General features: G+C 48.1%; 1 protein-coding gene across 7 annotated transcripts in view; it reads left to right on the forward strand.

The window, feature by feature from the left end:
• RAPGEF1 (Rap guanine nucleotide exchange factor 1) overlaps positions 1-19,240 on the forward strand; it is a 64,460-nt gene extending 45,220 nt beyond the window's left edge. For all 7 annotated transcript variants that reach the window (XM_073640681.1, XM_073640675.1, XM_073640677.1 and 4 more), the window contains 13 exons: positions 2,731-2,816; positions 12,791-12,914; positions 13,118-13,193; positions 13,953-14,037; positions 14,237-14,329; positions 14,477-14,665; positions 15,413-15,497; positions 15,572-15,666; positions 15,755-15,833; positions 16,216-16,317; positions 16,394-16,491; positions 16,632-16,760; positions 17,860-19,240. In XM_073640681.1, coding sequence (XP_073496782.1) covers positions 2,731-2,816; positions 12,791-12,914; positions 13,118-13,193; positions 13,953-14,037; positions 14,237-14,329; positions 14,477-14,665; positions 15,413-15,497; positions 15,572-15,666; positions 15,755-15,833; positions 16,216-16,317; positions 16,394-16,491; positions 16,632-16,760; positions 17,860-18,010 — 1,392 coding nt within the window. In that variant the 3' untranslated portion in view covers positions 18,011-19,240. The remainder of the gene's footprint in view (positions 1-2,730; positions 2,817-12,790; positions 12,915-13,117; positions 13,194-13,952; positions 14,038-14,236; positions 14,330-14,476; positions 14,666-15,412; positions 15,498-15,571; positions 15,667-15,754; positions 15,834-16,215; positions 16,318-16,393; positions 16,492-16,631; positions 16,761-17,859) is intronic.
• The last annotated feature ends 20 nt before the right edge of the window (positions 19,241-19,260 follow it).

The raw sequence follows: 19,260 nt of genomic DNA on the forward strand, positions 1-19,260 counted from the left end.
TAATATAATTAACCTTTTTGTGCACATTCTATCCATATATATGACAAGCACCATTGTATGATCAGAAGTGTGATCTTAACTTCTCTTCAGTTTTAGAGGCTGCGCCATATCCTGTCCATATCAATATTTACATCCAGACTGATCTGAGTAGTGTCTGTGGGGGCATCGGGCCTGTAACGATCTGTGACGTACATTTTCATCACAAGTCACCTGCGGGGTGTATGAAACCAGTTCAGGCACTGAGCCCACTCCCTACTGGGCAGATGCCAGCTGTGTTATACAGCAGCTACCACAGTGAGGGGCTCAGCCTTGCAATCACAGGGAGCCGATGGTTTATTATGGCAGTCGGGCGCCTGCTGAAGGCTCCTGTCGCTGCCATCTTGGTGCTCCTATGAAGCCCGGCTGTAGACTATATATAGTGGAATACTATGGAATTGATGTGTATAGTGTAAGGGGTTCAAATGATTGCTGGTTTAATTCCCCTATGGGAACTCGGATAAAAGTAAAAGAAAAAAATATATTTAAGTAACCCCCATTATACCACTTCAGAAATAGAGGATAAAAAGTGTTTGGCATCTTTATGTCCGTAAAAGTCTATCTATCAAAATGTAAAATTATTTAAACTGCATGTTGGGTACGTAAAAGAAAAAAATAAATAAAAGCTCCAGAACTGCTATTTTATGGTCTCTGTAGTTACGTAAAAAAATGCAATGCAATGCAAAGCAATCAAAATGTTTGTAGTTTTTATTGATGCCTTTTTGGGGGTACATACATCTCGGCATGCAAAAATGAAGCCCTCACATGGGACACAAACCAATTTTTTTTCTTTAAATCACTAATAAACCCTTAAGTTTGGTATCGCCATAATCACGCTGATTTGGAGAATCGCTTTACCATGTTATTCTTATTGCACAACGAATGCCTTAAATACAATGGTGGATATTTGCACTTTCACAATTTCACCCCAATTGTATTTTTTTCCTTTTTTTTCTGTACGTTATATGGTAAATGTGACGTCAATTAAAACTGCAATTTGCCCAACAACAAAAAATCCTTCATATGGCTACATCAATAGAAAAATGGAAAAAAGAAAATTGCTCTTGGGAAAGGGAGTTGGAACAGTGTAAAAAAATAAAGAAAACATCCGGAATCTTGCCTGAACATGAAGGGGTTAATGTAGGTAATTTATCCCACAACCTGTGACTCTTCAGCTGCTCTAAGACTACAATTCCCAGCATAACCCCCCTGGAAATTGTATTTTTCCAAAAAGTGGAGACATGTTTTGGGTTACTGATATAGATGGTCAGTCGGTTCCACCAAGGTTTTTCACTGCAAAAATGGCCCTGCTAGAAATTCTACGATGTGATCCGATCCAGATGTGACATTTCCATACATGATGGCCCTGTGGCGGCAGCTTCATGCAGATGCTAGCTGTTTGGCAGCAGGATAGATCCCACATTCTATGTTGCCCCCGGTTACCACTCTGATACATTTGTATCCAGTGCAGCAGAGTTCCATTGTATCCCATAGCAACCTGCAGATCCACAGGAGCTTGTAAGATGATGCTGTTCTCCCTGTAGGATTGCCCATTGTTATTCGCCACCCCACACCCAGTTAATAGGCTCCATCCTGGGAGTACTAATGATCCGTAGCTCCAGCTGCAGCCAATTATACCTATCTGTATTGCTGCTGTGGGAATGGACTCTGCCGCTTGAGAGGTCCTTCCAATGCAGAGGTTATCCACCTGAGGCACAGCGCCTCGCACCTCATAGTCAAGTAACCAAAGGCAAGAATGACAATCAGACGGCTATAATGCTGAAAATGGCCTCACAGCAATGCATTATAACCTTACTTCTAATGATCCGTAATGCTCCTGTGGGGCTGCTGAGAGGTCTGTGGTGGGGACTGCGACCACACAGAGAAGGGGTCTGGCCGAGGGTCAGGTTGGGCTGGAGGATCCTGCACTAGGTGGACGGTCCAGATACTACCCTGTCACCTTGCTCTTGTTGCATCTCCACCTGATTGGAGTTGGGGGTCGTCTGCAGTTCCACTCCCATCATCTGACGACACCGCTTGTTAATTGTGATTGTGCTTGCTTGTGTGTGCAGATCTGTCACTACCCACTGCTTCTGTTAACATGACGCTTGCAGGGCTCTCGTGCTTCATCATCTATTTTGCAGCCGCGCGTGTCATTCATTATATATTTGTGGGTTTTGTAGCTTGTTTGGATTTTTTGGGGTGGCATGGGAAGTGGAAGGCGGGGGATGTCTTGGATAACAGTCTTTAGGGGGTAGTCACTGCTTAATGACATGCAACTTGTTACTTTTCAGCATGCTGTGAGTGGTAGTTTGCAACAACTAGGTAACATGCTGATGGTCATTGATGTAGTTGATGCAGAACTGTCCACAAACCGTTGACGGGAATCTGGCATAAACAGCAGCCTGTAGTCTGCATCTTTAGGGGAGAGTGGTTCTGATGTACGTAGTGTTAGGTATGACACCCGTGCTGTTCTGCTACGATGCCAGCGTCTTCCATGAATAATGGTGCACGTCCAATTAGCGTCCCAGACTGCTGGCGGCGCTGAAGTCTATTTTAGTACCCTAAACATTTGCGATAATTTAAGGAGTTCCATGATGAATATGCTCTGTTCCCATCTCATCTGTAGGGAGCAGGGAGGAGTTCAGCTCTTGCCAGAACTCCCTTAACTCATTGACTCTTGTTCTTCTGTAGGAATCGCCTCTGCCTGGAGAAGGACTCCAAAAAGCCTCATTGCAGCCCTGTGTGCCCGGCAGCGAGAACCACGAGTCTACAGAAAGGTACCTGGAGCAGCAGTGCCCTACTCTTGTTAAAGGAGGTCTCAGATTGATTATATGGGGGGGAATTCTGTTTCAAATCCACACCCTTCTCAAAATCTCTGCTTGCTTTTTTTTTTCCATTTCACCCAGAGTTTGCAGACCTGATGCTTTCCAAAGCTGAGAGTCCTCCTAGGATGAGCTAAACTCATCAGCAGCACGTGTCTCTATCTTATGGTTTTTCTACAATGAAACTCGATTGTTGTTATTCACTGCATGGAATCTTTCCATGGGTTTCAAGCAGAGATATTGATATAGTCAGCTCAGAGGCTTGCTGAATCTATTGTTATGCCTCATTAATAGTGTTGAGCGAGCACTAAAACGCTCGGGTGCTCGAAGCTCGTGCCGAGTTCGCTGTGATACTCGGGTGCTTGACCCGAGCAACGAGCCCAATGTTAGTCTATGGGAGACTCGAGCATGTTTGCGGCGGCTCCCCCGGCAGTCTTTTAAAAGCCTAACAAGTGCCCAAAACGATAGTGACAGTGCTCAAATGACATGGGACAGCATGGGGATCGCCCCTGGAAGCATTTCTGACCCCCAGGTCACTGCTGTCAACAACGTGGTCAGAGGTATTAAGCCACTTTTACAGGCTCACAATAAAACGTTCAAAAACGAAACTAAAACTTTTTTCCTGTGAAATATGTTAAGGATAGTGTTGAGCGATACCTTCCGATATCAGGAAATATCGTATCGGATTGGATCGGACCTATACCCAAAAAGTATCGGATATCGCCGATTCCGATACAGGAAACCAATGCAAGTCAATGGGACACAAATATCGGAATGAAAATAAACCCTTTCTTTCCTTGTAGGTTAATTCTACATGAAGTAAAACAACTAAGAATAATGTAGAATGTATTACATGAAAAGCCGGCAATTCATCAACGGTATACACCGGTACCCGACAATTTAGAACAGAAAGAATAGAACAACACACACAGATTAGATAGATAGAAACATGTCAGTCACATATATATGAAGTACAGTGATAGTGTTGATTACTGTACTTGTCATTTAGTGTTAAAATAAAGGATTTATTTAAAAAAAAAATTGGCGTGGGGTTCCCCGTAATTTTAGTCTCTAGCGGAGGTTAAGCAGACGGCTGGGGCAGATGTTTGAAGCCTGGGAAGGGGGTAATACCCACGGAGCTTCCCAGGCTACTAATATCAGCCCCCAGCTGAATACCCAGCCTTTACTAGCTATTAAAATGGGGGACCCCCTCAAAAAAATGACGTGGGGTCCCCCCTAATTTAATAGCTAGCAAAGGCTAGGCAGACAGCTGGGGGCTGATATTAATAGCCCAGGAAGGGTGCCATGAATATTGGCTATAAACACCAGCCGTCAGCCGCCCCAGAAATGGCGCATCCATAGGATGCGCCAATTCTGGCACTTAGCTTCGCTCTTCCCACTGCCCTGTAGCGGTGGCAGTGGGGTAATAGGGTTGGGGTTGATGTCAGCTTATAATGCCAGCTGACATCAAGCTCAGGTTAGTAATGGAGAGGCTTCTATAAGACACCCCCATTACTAACCCCATAGTCAAAGTTAAAAAAAAACCCACAAACACCCAGAATAAAGTCCTTTAATTGAAATAAACACACAATTCTTTATTGTTCTAAATTAAACCATACTTACCATCACGCCCATTCCAGCTGAAGCCAACGATCTCCTGCAATAAAAGAAAAATAATAAACCAACATCATCCTTAACTTTCCATGGTTCCCAGGACAGCTTCAGCTCTGCTACATCGAGATGACAGGCTGGACCGCTGCAGAACGCTGCCATCCAGCCTGTCATCCCGCAGACACTGAGAAGCGCAGGCATGCTTGCGCTCCTCAGTGTCTCTCTGTGACGGCATCCAGATGAGCCGAGTTCATGTCCAATGAACTCGGCTCACCTCATGCACGTCACTGACAGCGTGGGAGAATTCTCCTGCACTCAGCGCTTCAGCGTGAGAATTTTCCCACGCTGTCAGTGACGTGCATGAGGTGAGCTAAGTTCATTGGACATGACCTCACCTCATTCACGTCACTGACAGCGTGGGAAAATTCTCACGCTGAAGCGCTGAGTGCAGGAGAATTTTCCCACGCTGTCAGTGACGTGCATGAGGTGAGCCGAGTTCATTGGACATGACCTCGGCTCATCTTTATGCCGTCACAGAGAGACACTGAGGAGCGCAAGCAAGCCAGCGCTTTTCAGTGTCTGCGGGATGACAGGCTGGATGGCAGCGTTCTGCTGCTGTCCAGCCTGTCATCTCGATGTAGCAGAGCTGAAGCTGTCATGGGAACCATGGAAAGGTAAGGATGAGGTTGCTTTATTATTTTTCTTTTATTTCAGGATATCGTTGGCTTCAGCTGGAATGGGCATGATGGTAAGTATGGTTTAATTTAGAACAATAAAGAATTGTGTGTTTATTTCAATTAAAGGACTTTTTTCTGGGTGTTTGTGTTTTTTTAAAATACTTTACTAGAAATTCATGGCGGTCATGTCTAATATTGGCGTGACCCCATGAATTTCGGGCTTAGGGCCAGCTGATAATGCCAAGCTGGCCTTAACCCCTTTATTATCCAGTGAGCCACCGCACCAGGGCCCTGGATGAGTTGGGTACAGCGCCAGAAGATGGCGCTTCTATGAACGCGCCATTTTCCAGGGTGGCTGCGGACTGCAATTTGCAGCAGGTGGGGCCCAGAAAGCTTGGGCCTCCCTGCGCTGCGGATTCCAGCCCCCAGCTGCCTAGTTGTACCTGGCTGGACACAAAAATAGGGCGAAGCCCCACGTATTTTTTTTTTTTTAATTATTTCATGAAATTCATGAAATAATTAAGAAAAAAAGGGCTTCCCTATATTGTTGTGTCCGGCTAGGTACAAATAGGCAGCTGGTGGTTGGGCGCAGCCCGTTCCTGCCTGCTGTACCTGGCTGCACACAAATATAGGGCGAAGCCCCACATCAGTTTTTTTTTAATTATTTCATGAATTTCCTGAAATAATTAAAAAAAATATGTGGGGCTTCTCCCTATTTGTGTGTCCAGCCAGGTACATTTAGGCAGCTGGGGGCTGGAATCTGCAGCGCAGGGAGGCCCAAGCTTTCTGCCCCCCCCGGTGCAAATTGCAGTCCGCAGCCGCCCCGGAAAATGGCGTGTTCATAGAAGCTGGATGCTGTACTTGGCTGGCATACAAAAATATGGCAAAGCCCACCTCAAAATTTTTGGGAAAAATTAATTAAAAAATAAATAATAATTTAGGGACTGCATCTTTATTAACTCCTCAAATGTCATTTAGTGTTAAAATAAAGGATTTATTTAAAAAAAAATTGGCGTGGGGTTCCCCATAATTTTAGGCTCTAGCGGAGGTTAAGCAGACGGCTGGGGCCGATGTTTGAAGCCTGGGAAGTGGGTAATACCCACGGAGCTTCCCAGACTACTATCAGCCCCCAGCTGAATACCTAGCCTTTACTAGCTATTAAAATGGGGGACCCCCCCAAAAAAATGACGTGGGGTACCCCCTATTTAATAGCTAGCAAAGGCTAGGCAGACAGCTGGGGGCTCATATTAATAGCCCAGGAAGGGTGCCATGAATATTGGCCCCCTCCCAGGCTAGAAACACCAGCCGTCAGCCACCCCAGAAATGGCGCATCCATAGGATGCGCCAATTCTGGCACTTAGCCTCGCTCTTCCACGCTGCCCTGGTGCGGTGGCAGGGGGTAATAGGGTTGGGGTTCATGTCAGCGCCAGCTGCCATGAAGCCCAGGTTAGTAATGATGGGCGTCTATAAGACACCCCCATTACTAACCTACAAAGTGTTAAAAAGAAAAAACACACTACACCCAGAAAAAAATAATTTATTTGAAATAAAACACACCATTTTATTTAATTCTTAGTTTACTAAAAAAAAAATAGTTACCTTTCCACGTTCCTGCGCTGATCTCCCATGCACAGCTGTCACATCTGGAGATGGTGACAGCTGTGCATGGCTGCTGTAAGCTCACGCTGCCGGGAACACGTCCGCTCCCGGCAGCGGGAGCCACTGACTGAGGTCACTGGAGTGCATTCAGTCAGCGCAGCTCCGGAGACCTCCTTTACGGCACTGCTGTACCGTGGGAATTTCTCACGATACAGCAGGGCCGTAAAGGAGCTAACCGGAGCAGCGCTGCCTGAACTCCGGCGAACCCGCTTATGCAATGACGGGGCTGCTTTACGGCCCCATCATTCTAGCGGCGGCGGCGGTTCAGAGCGGTCACATTCTATGTGGCTGCTCTAAACTGGAGATCATCGTGGGACACTCGTGGACTACTACGGAGGGGTAAGGATAAGGTTGTGGTTTATTATTTTATATTTTATTACAGGAGATCGATGGCTTCGGGGAATTAGGTGTCTAGGTGAGTATAGGTGTAGTTTTTTATTTTTTACTTTATTTTAGGTGGCGATCGGCGGGGACAGGTAATGTACAGTCATATGAAAAAGTTTGGGCACCCCTATTAATCTTAAGCTTAATGTTCTATAAAAATTGGTGTTTTTGCAACAGCTATTTCAGTTTGATATATGTAATAACTGTTGGACACAGTAATGTTTCTGCCTTGAAATGAGGTTTATTGTACTAACAGAAAATGTGCAATCTGCATTCAAACAAAATTTGACAGGTGCATAAGTATGGGCACCTCACCAGAAAAGTGACATTAATAGTTAGTAGATCCTCCTTTTGCAAAAATAACAGCCTCTAGTCGCTTCCTGTAGCTTTTAATGAGTCCCTGGATCCTGGATGAAGGTATTTTTGACCATTCCTCTTTACAAAACAATTCCAGTTCAGTTAAGTTTGATGGTCGCTGAGCATGGACAGCCCTCTTCAAATGATCCCACAGATGTTCAATGATATTCAGGTCTGGGGACTGGGATGGCCATTCCAGAACATTGTAATTGTTCCTCTGCATGAATGCTTGAGTAGATTTGGAGCGGTGTTTTGGATCATTGTCTTGCTGAAAGATCCATCCACTTTGTAACTTCATATTTATCACTGATTCTTGAACACTATTGTCAAGAATCTGCTGATACTGAGTGGAATCCATGCGTCCCTCAACTTTAACAAGATTCCCAGTGCCGGCATTGACCACACAGCCCCAAAGCATGATTGAACCTCCACCAAATTTTACTGTGGGTAGCAAGTGTTTTTCTTGGAATGCTGTGTTTTTTTGCCGCCATGCATAACGCCTTTTTGTATGACCAAATAACTCAATCTTGATTTCATCAGTCCACAGGACCTTCTTCCAAAAAGAAATTGGCTTCTCCAAATGTGCTTTTGCATACCTCAGCCAACTCTGTTTGTGGCGTGCTTGCAGAAACGGCTTCTTTCGCATCACTCTCCCATACAGCTTCTCCTTGTGCAAAGTGCCTTGTATAGTTGACCGATGCACAGTGACACCATCTGCAGCAAGTTGATGCTGCAGCTCTCTGGAGGTGGTCTGAGGATTGTCCTTGACTGATCTCACCATTCTTCTTCTCTGCCTTTCTGATGTTTTTCTTGGCCTGCCACTTCTGGCCTTAACAAGAACTGTCCCTGTGTTCTTCCATTTCCTTACTATGTTCCTCACAGTGGAAACTGACAGGTTAAATCTCTGAGACAGCTTTTTGTATCCTTCCCCTGAACAACTATGTTGAATAATCTTTGTTTTCAGATCATTTGACAGTTGTTTTGAGGAGCACATGATGCCACTCTTCAGAGGAGATTCAAACAGGAGAACAACTTGCAAGTGGCCACTTTAAGTAGCTTTTCTCATGATTGCATACACCTGGCTATAAAGTTCAAAGCTCCATGAGGTTACAAAACCAAAAAAAGTGCTTTAGTAAGTCAGTAAAAAGTAGGTAGGAGTATTTAAAACAAGAAAATGATAAGGGTGCCCATACTTATGCACCTTTCAAATTTTGTTTGAATGCAGATTGCACATTTTCTGTTAGTACAATAAACCTCATTTCAAGGCAGAAACATTACTGTGTCCAACAGTTATTACATATATCAAACTGAAATAGCTGTTGTAAAAACACCAATTTTTATAAAACATTAAGCTTAAGATTAATAGGGGTGCCCAAACTTTTTCATATGACTGTATAAACTAATTTATTGTAGGTAACCACTGGCCACCAATGACATGTATTTAACATTTATTGGGGACACAGTAGGGCAATTTAAATAGCAGGATCAGGCTGATGGGAACTACTGCTCCCATCGAGCTGATCCTGCTGGCACGAGTGGACGGGGGACAGACATAGGCCGATGGGAGTAGTAGTGTCACATCGGCCTATGTCTGCCTGCACGCACACACCCGCAGACATCGCACAGACACCGCACTCACTCGCAGACATCGCACAGACACCGCACTCACTCGCAGACATCGCACAGACACCGCACACACTCGCAGACATCGCACAGACACCGCACACACTCGCAGACATCGCACAGACACCGCACACACTCGCAGACATCGCACAGACACCGCACACACTCGCAGACATCGCACAGACACCGCACACACTCGCAGACATCGCACAGACACCGCACACACTCGCAGACATCGCACAGACACCGCACACACTCGCAGACATCGCACAGACACCGCACACACTCGCAGACATCGCACAGACACCGCACACACTCGCAGACATCGCACAGACACCGCACACACTCGCAGACATCGCACAGACACCGCACACACTCGCAGACATCGCACAGACACCGCACTCACTCGCAGACATCGCACAGACACCGCACACACTCGCAGACATCGCACAGACACCGCACACACTCGCAGACATCGCACAGACACCGCACACACTCGCAGACATCGCACAGACACCGCACACACTCGCAGACATCGCACAGACACCGCACACACTCGCAGACATCGCACAGACACCGCACACACTCGCAGACATCGCACAGACACCGCACACACTCGCAGACATCGCACAGACACCGCACACACTCGCAGACATCGCACAGACACCGCACACACTCGCAGACATCGCACAGACACCGCACACACTCGCAGACACCGCGCACACTCGCAGACATCGCACAGACACCGCGCACACTCGCAGACACCGCGCACACTCGCAGACACCGCGCACACTCGCAGACACCGCGCACACTCGCAGACACCGCGCACACTCGCAGACACCGCGCACACTCGCAGACACCGCGCACACTCGCAGACACCGCGCACACTCGCAGACACCGCGCACACTCGCAGACACCGCGCAGACACCGCGCACACTCGCAGACACCGCGCACACTCGCAGACATCGCGCAGACACCGCGCACACTCGCAGACATCGCGCAGACACCGCGCACACTCGCACACACCGCGCACACTCGCACACACCGCGCACACACACCGCGCGCACTCGCAGACACCGCGGGCACTCGCAGACACCGCGCAGACACCTCGCAGACACCGCGGGCACGCGCAGACACCGCGCGCACTCGCAGACACCGCGCAGACACCGCGCGCGCACTCGCAGACACCGCGCGCGCACTCGCAGACACCGCGCGCGCACTCGCAGACACCGCGCGCGCACTCGCAGACACCGCGCGCGCACTCGCAGACACCGCGCGCGCACTCGCAGACACCGCGCGCACTCGCAGACACCGCGCAGACACCGCGCGCACTCGCAGACACCGCGCGCACTCGCAGACACCGCGCAGACACCGCGCGCACTCGCAGACACCGCGCGCACTCGCAGACACCGCGCAGACACCGCGCGCGCACTCGCAGACACCGCGCGCACTCGCAGACACCGCGCGCGCACTCGCAGACACCGCGCGCACTCGCAGACACCGCGCGCGCACTCGCAGACACCGCGCGCGCACTCGCAGACACCGCGCGCGCACTCGCAGACACCGCGCGCGCACTCGCAGACACCGCGCGCGCACTCGCAGACACCGCGCGCGCACCGCGCACACTCGCAGACACCGCGCACACTCGCAGACACCGCGCACACACCCACCGCGCACACACCCACCGCGCACACACCCACCGCGCACACACCCACCGCGCACACACCCACCGCGCAGACACCGCGCACACTTGCAGACACCGCGCACACACACCGCACACACTCGCAGACACCGCGCACACACACCGCACATACTCGCAGACACCGCGCGCGCACTCGCAGACACCGCGCGCGCACTCGCAGACACCGCGCGCGCACTCGCAGACACCGCGCGCGCACTCGCAGACACCGCGCGCGCACTCGCAGACACCGCGCGCGCACTCGCAGACACCGCGCGCGCACTCGCAGACACCGCGCGCGCACTCGCAGACACCGCGCACACACCGCGCACACTTGCAGACACCGCGCACACACCGCACATACTCGCAGACACCGCGCACACACACCGCACATACTCGCAGACACCGCGCGCGCACTCGCAGACACCGCGCGCGCACTCGCAGACACCGCGCGCGCACTCGCAGACACCGCGCGCGCACTCGCAGACACCGCGCGCGCACTCGCAGACACCGCGCGCGCACTCGCAGACACCGCGCGCGCACTCGCAGACACCGCGCGCACACTCGCAGACACCGCGCGCACATTGCGCGCGCACTCGCAGACACCGCGCGCGCACTCGCAGACACCGCGCGCGCACTCGCAGACACCGCGCGCGCACTCGCAGACACCGCGCGCGCACTCGCAGACACCGCGCGCGCACTCGCAGGCACCGCGCACACTCGCGCAGGCACCGCGCACACTCGCGCAGGCACCCCAATCATGACGGGCTGATCGTCTGGGAGGTGACGCTGTGCGGCCAGCCAATCACTGTAATCCCCACAAACAACATGGCTGCGGCATTACAGTGACTGGCTGGCAATCCCTGCATGTTCATTGGCTCTGTAAAGAGCACCAAACATGCAGGGCGGAGACCTGAGCTCCCGCCCAAGTAACCCGGAAATGATCGGTGCTCGCCGAACATTCCGAGTAGCGTGATGCTCGGGCGAGTACGGAGCAGTGTCGAGCATGTTCGCTCAATACTACTCATTAACAAAAACTTGGAAAGTTTTATTAAAAGGGTTTTCAAAGATTTGAAAATTATGACCACTTTTCATAGCGCCTCCCCTGTCTACATGTCATGCCGGGTATTGCATCTCAGTTTCATTGATGTAAATGGTGCAGAACTGCAGTATTTTTTGGAAAGGGTGGTTTTTTTTTTTCTGTTTTTTTTTTTTTTTTTGTATAAAGGCAGCTGTGTTTTTTTCAATTGTTGACACCCCTTTAAGGCCAACTTGTATATTACCTTTTGTATTCAGTGATCCTTATGTGCGTTTTTTGCAGAGTAATGAGGACAGTACATTCGCAGATTTCCAGAAGATATTCAGATCTTTAATTTACCGTGCCCCTCGTTCTGTAAGCTGCCATGACAGCGCCGGCTTCTCATCACCGCCGAGCGTCAGATATAATTACTGTTATTTCCCAGGCAGCGGCACATCCTAATTATAGCTCCTTAATAAGCCCCTACTTGAAGGTGGTGACCAAGGCAGCCTTTGTATGTACATCAAAGGAATGCAAGCGTCCCGGACTCTGCAGACAACGTGTTATCTAGAACATAGTACTCTGTATCTCCTGTCACCTCCGCATTGCACCATTGTCTGCACTGATGCATGCAGGGAGGAGTAAGGGGGCAAAGTCAGTGAGCATCTCCCGAAATATAAGCTAACAAGTACAAAGAATATAACCAAGGAGACCTTAAAGAGACGTACACCACACAGCGACTCTGATCTGCCTCCATCCTGATAATTTGTTACATTGTATCAGTCTGCAGTCCACAGAGGATTGTCTGGACAGGATCCAGTTGTGAGAAGCGGTCTCTCAGGATGTCATTCATTAATAAAAGCAGAGTTCTTGAAAAATATTTGAGATTTATGTTTTATTAATGTGCATTGGTTTTCGTTAGACCATCAAATTCTACCGAAGGACTCAATGAGGAGGAGCAGGAGGCTGAAGAGAGTGAGGAAGCAGACGAATTGTCGCTGGTTGATCACAGTGAAATCATGGCCAGGCTCACGCTGAAGCAGGAGGTAAATGTGGTGAGGCAGGAGCCGGTATAATAGGTTATATAGAGATATACAAATCAAGCCTGACACAATGTCATGTATCACACCACCACAATGACATCGTGCCAGGCCAAATAATAAAAAGACTAGCTGCAGATAGGAGGTTTGCAGGAATACCATCCAGAAAATCGATTTGATCATCGACACTATTTTTCTTATTTCTGCAGGGTGACGATGGCCCAGATGTGAGGGGCGGCTCTGGGGACATCTTACTTGTCCATGCCACAGAGACAGATCGCAAAGGTGAGAAGTTTCCAGATATCTCCACTGTCCACATAGAAAAATGACTAAAATGACCAATGTCTGCAGAATGCTGTGTGTAAGATCATCAGGTTTATATCCGCAGTTACATCCAATATTATACTCCAGAGCTGCACTCGCTATTCTGCTGGTGCAGTCACTGTGTACATACATTACGTTACTTATCCTGTATTGATCCTGAGTTACATCCTGTATTATACTCCAGAGCTGCACTCACTATTCTGCTGGTGCAGTCACCGTGTACATACATTACATTACTTATCCTGTATTGATCCTGAGTTACATCCTGTATTATACTCCAGAGCTGCACTCACTATTCTGCTGGTGCAGTCACTGTGTACATACATTACGTTACTTATCCTGTACTGATCCTGAGTTACATCCAGTATTATACTCCAGAGCTGCACTCACTATTCTGCTGGTGCAGTCACTGTGTACATACATTACGTTACTTATCCTGTATTGATCCTGAGTTACATCCTGTATTATACTCCAGAGCTGCACTCACTATTCTGCTGGTGCAGTCACTGTGTACATACATTACATTACTTATCCTGTACTAATCCTGAGTTACATCCTGTATTATACTCCAGAGCTGCACTCACTATTCTGCTGGTGCAGTCACTGTGTACATACATTACATTACTTATCCTGAGTTACATCCTGTATATACTGTAGAGCTGCGCTCACTATTCTGCTATAGTCACTTCTTATGTTGAGACTTTCCCTCTCTCCCCACAGATTTGGTTCTGTACTGCGAGGCCTTCCTGACCACCTACCGGACGTTCATCTCACCCGAGGAGCTGATACAGAAGCTCCAGTATAGATATCCTTCCCAGTTTCTTTACCACAGTATACAGTCAGGTTTTCTTCACATATTGGAAACCTGACGGACCTCGGTATGAGTCTTTGGGATACATCTTGGCTCCATTATGAGCTGAGACTACTACTCCCATCATACCAGGGTCCCTTTTATACATGATCAGATACTTTTGATCTTTTTTTTTTCTTTGACCACTGTGAACATATGAGAGATTCTGCCACTTCCAGGACACGTTCAAGCAGCGAGTGAGCAAGAACACCTTCTTCGTGCTGGTGAGAGTGGTGGACGAGCTGTGGTAAGTGACACGCTGAGTGTGGGGCTGCAGCCAGCGTCTCCCCTCTATTGCTAATTTTGCTCCATGTGAAGTATATTAGGAAGTGGCTGAACTCTTCATGTACAAGGATTGACCCTGCAGTTTCCTCCTCCTCTGTTCTCCCTCCAGCTTAGTGGAGCTCATAGACGACATCCTGAAGCTGCTGATGGAGCTGGTGTTTCGGCTGGTGTGTAAGGGGGAGCTCAGCCTGGCCCGGGTGCTGCGGAAGAACATCCTAGAGAAAGTGGACAACAAGAGAATGCAACACCATTGCAACTCCGCCATGAGACCGCTCGCTTCCCGGGGAGTGGCTGCGAGGTACGATCGTCTGCTAACCAAAAGCCGCAGTCTATTATATATATATGGACTTGGCAAAGCGCTATTCTCAATTGTGTATTGGCCCCTTTACAGATGCTTCTTGCATTACTGTTTCCCTCATGTTGTACACTCCAGCTTTGATCCATTAGGTCACAGCTGTGATAAGTGATTTATAGAAATCAATATCCGCTGTTCCTCATGCTCTACACTGCAGCTTTGCTTGTTCTGATTGTCAAACACAAGCTTGGCATCTATTCAGTGACTGGGGGAGATCATTGCCTTGAAGGTCGATTTAGTGCAGTTCATTTTGTTTCCTATTGAGCTGCACAGGCTTTACCACCAGGGGTCTTTAACTCTTTAATATAACTTGTCTTAAAAGGCTCCAGCACCGCTCACTTTTACATCAGGAGGTAAGCAGAGTATATGATGATGCTTCTTCACAAACCTATTGGGGATATATCCCAGCAGTTGTGGGCAAGAAGTGAAGCAACGCTGGACAACCCCTTTAACAACTTCCTGACATAGGACATAATATAGGACTTACATATTGCAGTTCATAAAACAAGGCTCCAACGCCCATACTTTCAAGTTCCCTAAGGGGACTAAAACATAAAGATAAGAAAAAGTTTTCAAAAATATATAAAAGTTTGATTCACTGCCCCCTTTAAAAATAAAGAGAAAAATATAAGGGGTTAAAACGGATCTTCTCAGGGCTTCAGTCTTGTAATTTCTCGCTTCCTATTCCAGACCCGGGACATTGCACGACTTCCACAGTCATGAAATTGCTGAGCAGCTGACACTTCTGGACGCAGAACTCTTCTACAAGATTGAGGTAAGGAACAGGGATAATGGGGGTCTGCAGCGTCACCCCTTGTCACCGGGTGTAACCGTCCGCCTTCACTTCAGATTCCGGAGGTTCTACTATGGGCAAAAGAACAAAATGAGGAGAAGAGCCCAAACCTGACCCAGTTCACTGAGCATTTCAACAACATGTCCTACTGGTGAGAGCTGTGGGTGGTGATGTGGAGGATGGGCGCTGTGCGCATGTAGGTAATGTGGGTGCAGGTCATCATACACCTTCCTTCCCAGGGTGCGATCCATCATCATGCTGCAAGAGAAGGCACAGGATCGTGAGCGGCTACTGCTAAAATTCATCAAAATTATGAAGGTAAGAGACCATTTGTGATCCCATGACCTCAGGGACATGGCCGCTGATTTATATGGGTAGGCTGGGTGTGATCAATGGCCCGGCGTATTACTTCTCCTTGTGTTACCTCCATGACCCACCCTTCTCCGTGCTCTATACACAGGATTGCCGAGACTGGATACAATTATAGCAAACCCCCAGCTTTAAGAAACTTTACATCTGCATAGGTTTTCAGTCTCTGGATAATAGCAAGACTCTTCCTCTTCACCGTCAGTTAGCAGTGCTCTTGAGCGTGACAAGTAGTTGAAATACAAAGTCCATTAGAAAGTTTCAGAACTTTTTAGGTTAAACTTTAGTTATAGACAGATCTTTATTTTCGTGGCTTTATTTTTCTGCTCTCCAGCATCTGAGGAAGCTTAACAACTTCAACTCTTACCTCGCCATCCTGTCCGCGCTGGACTCTGCGCCCATCCGCCGGCTGGAGTGGCAGAAGCAGACATCTGAGGTGAGGCTCCGGGGGACCATCGAAGACTGTGACGTGTGCCCCCTTTCTGCATTTAATCCCATGTTCCTTTCCGCAGGGACTTGCTGAGTACTGCACCCTGATAGACAGCTCCTCCTCCTTCCGGGCATACCGGGCCGCGCTCTCGGACGTTGAGCCCCCGTGTATACCCTACTTGTAAGTGACTGATTTAAAGGCTCTCTACAAACTTCCACTAGCTGTAAGGAGGGACGTCACCCGCTGGTGATGGCGCTGTGGACGTTACCTGCACATTTTGGGAAGTGCTTGAACTCATTTTTCATGGTCTTTGTTCCCAGGGGTTTGATCTTGCAGGATCTCACCTTCGTGCACCTGGGCAATCCAGACCACATTGATGGGAAGGTGAACTTCTCCAAAAGATGGCAGCAGTTCAACATCCTGGACAGCATGAGGCGATTCCAGCAGGTGTAAGTGATCGACCCCAACCCCCAGAGCCCCATAGTACTGACACGGTATGATTAAGGGTTAAAGCACAGGTGATCTCTGCATTGTCTGGATTTACTCACATGTTGCTTTTTTCTTTAGCAGACATTTTTTCAGAATGCAGTAATTTTGCAAAAAAATGTCGCAAAAAGTGCAAGGACCGCAACATGTAACTAAATCCTTATTGGCTTCAGATGTTACATTAATCCTCCCTAGGTCGCTATAAACAGGTAGAGGGGTTTTCTGTTTTAAATGACACGCAATGAAAAGTTCAGCACGTTTTTAATATTGTGATTCAGTGGTGGTCAAGATCTCTGTTTGCAGTCAGTGAATGTGATCATTAATGACATTCACAGGCTTAACATGCAACTGCACTTTTAGAAAACTTTTCACACATCATAGACACTTCTCATTGGGGTCTGGGCGCCAAGACCCTCATAAAGTAGGAGTGGAGGTCCGGATCCTGAGACCCTCATGTAGTAGTGAGGGTCTGCATCTGGAGACCATCATGAATGAACAGAAGTGGGGGGGGTGGAGCCGTATCCTGAGAGCCCCGTGAGGGAGCAGAAGAGCGGCATGGTTCCCGCATCCAAAGACCCTCGTGAAAGAGCAGAAGTAAGATGGGGTCCAAATCCTGAGACCCTCGTGAAGGAACACAAGTGATCTGCCAATCACTGTTCTCTGAGATTGAAGACATATGCCACAAACTTTCTGTGGTGCAATCAGTGGGGGTCTCACAAACGTAACGCCCACCAACTAAAACACCTGACACGTCACTAGTTTTCTAATTGGGGTTTTCTGTTTTCTGCACTGATACCTTGTAGCAAAGGTATCAAGATATTAAAGATTTGTGCTGATGGGTTTAGTTCAGAGAATTTTTCCAGACTGCAAACCCTCAGCTGTGAGAAGTATTAGGTTTGTACAGTGATGTTTTCATACACCAAACTGCAAGCAGAGATCTTGAGAATGCCCCCAAAAAAGGCAGCACAAAGTTTCAGAAATTGTTGTAAGGAATGCGTTGCGCCCATTTGTGGCACTGTGGTCATCGCGTCTGATGCATTTATGACGACTTTCTCTCTCCAGTCATTATGAGATCCGGCGGAATGATGACATCATCTCTTTCTTCAATGACTTCAGCGACCACCTGGCCGAGGAAGCTTTATGGGAGCTGTCGCTGAAAATCAAACCTCGCAACGTCACGAGGCGAAAGACAGAGCGAGACGAGAAAACCTAAAGTAAGGATAAGCGGGCTATGCTGCCCGACGGACACTGAATATAGGGGATCTCCAACTGAAGGGGAAGATAAGAGTTTGGTAAGGGACACGGGGGTCATTTATTATGGTTTCCAGGGATGCAGCTAGCCCTGCCTGCTGCTGTCTTCTGTCCTCGCCAATCACAACGCTCTGTGCCATCCGTTTACACAGCCATGGACGGGTAGACATATTGGATTTTGTGCGGTGACTTGCGCGGATCTCCCCAGAGAAAAAAACATGGCTGACCGAACTTGGAGCCCAAAGTTCTACTCATTACTTTTCTTTTAGTTTTATTTTGGACGTTTTCCCCCTCGCCCCCAGCAGAGGGTGCTGCAGCTCTTGTAAATAGCAGCGTTCTGTTTTCAGGGGGGATTCGGCGCAATGTGACATGTATGATTATAATTATTATTATATTTTTTTTTTATGCTTTTGCATGACAAGTATACAGACTGAGCGTGTAATGTACATAAAGGAACCTTGATGGACCAACAATAAGTGCACCAGGAAAGTATCCAGGGGCCGTGGGGGTCTGTCAATAGAGGTCAAATAAATGTCAAAAACGGCTCTAGTTCTTCGCTGCTTGGTTTCTCACCACCTGTTGTCCTCCCCTCGTGATCATTGCCCCCAAATGTCAAAATACTTAAATTAAATAAAAAGGAATTCACTTTTTTTTCTAAGTCTTCACCAAATTTGGGGCTTTCATGAGTATTGGCTAAAAAGAAGAGAATCCGTGCTTCATGCCTGGAGGTAGGGAGGGGGATACAGTTTCTCCTTGTTGAGATCCCCAGCAGACTTAGGGAGACATGCAAGCTGAGCAATGCTGTCTGGAAAATATATGTAAATGAGCTCTCCTCCTGGCTGTCTCACTGGTGCCACCTCATGGAGGGAGATAAGTATTACATCAGGAGGTAGGAACATTGAATGGCTTGGCGTTGCTGTAGGCGCCTCTTCTATCTATGGCCACCCTAAATAATCACATCCCAGTCTGTGTTTCACTATTCCAGTTCAAAGAGGAAGCCAATCCCACGGTAGGCTTATAGGAAGGTTACACGGTGGCCGTGGCGTAACAGGCAAGTACCTCTGGGCTATTAGACTGCTGGAGGTAGGGGCTTATTCACACTGCGGGATGAAAAAAAAATAGATCAAATTCTGATGCTCTATTTTTCACCTTTTTTTTTTTTTTTCTTTTCTTTTTTTCAAATTTTTACCCATATTCATAACTTTTTTTTTT

The sequence above is a fragment of the Phyllobates terribilis genome, unplaced genomic scaffold (genome assembly GCF_046119375.1).
Source record: "Phyllobates terribilis strain yellow unplaced genomic scaffold, ASM4611937v1 Scaffold_7__3_contigs__length_470593459, whole genome shotgun sequence".
Classification (NCBI taxonomy): domain Eukaryota; kingdom Metazoa; phylum Chordata; class Amphibia; order Anura; family Dendrobatidae; genus Phyllobates; species Phyllobates terribilis.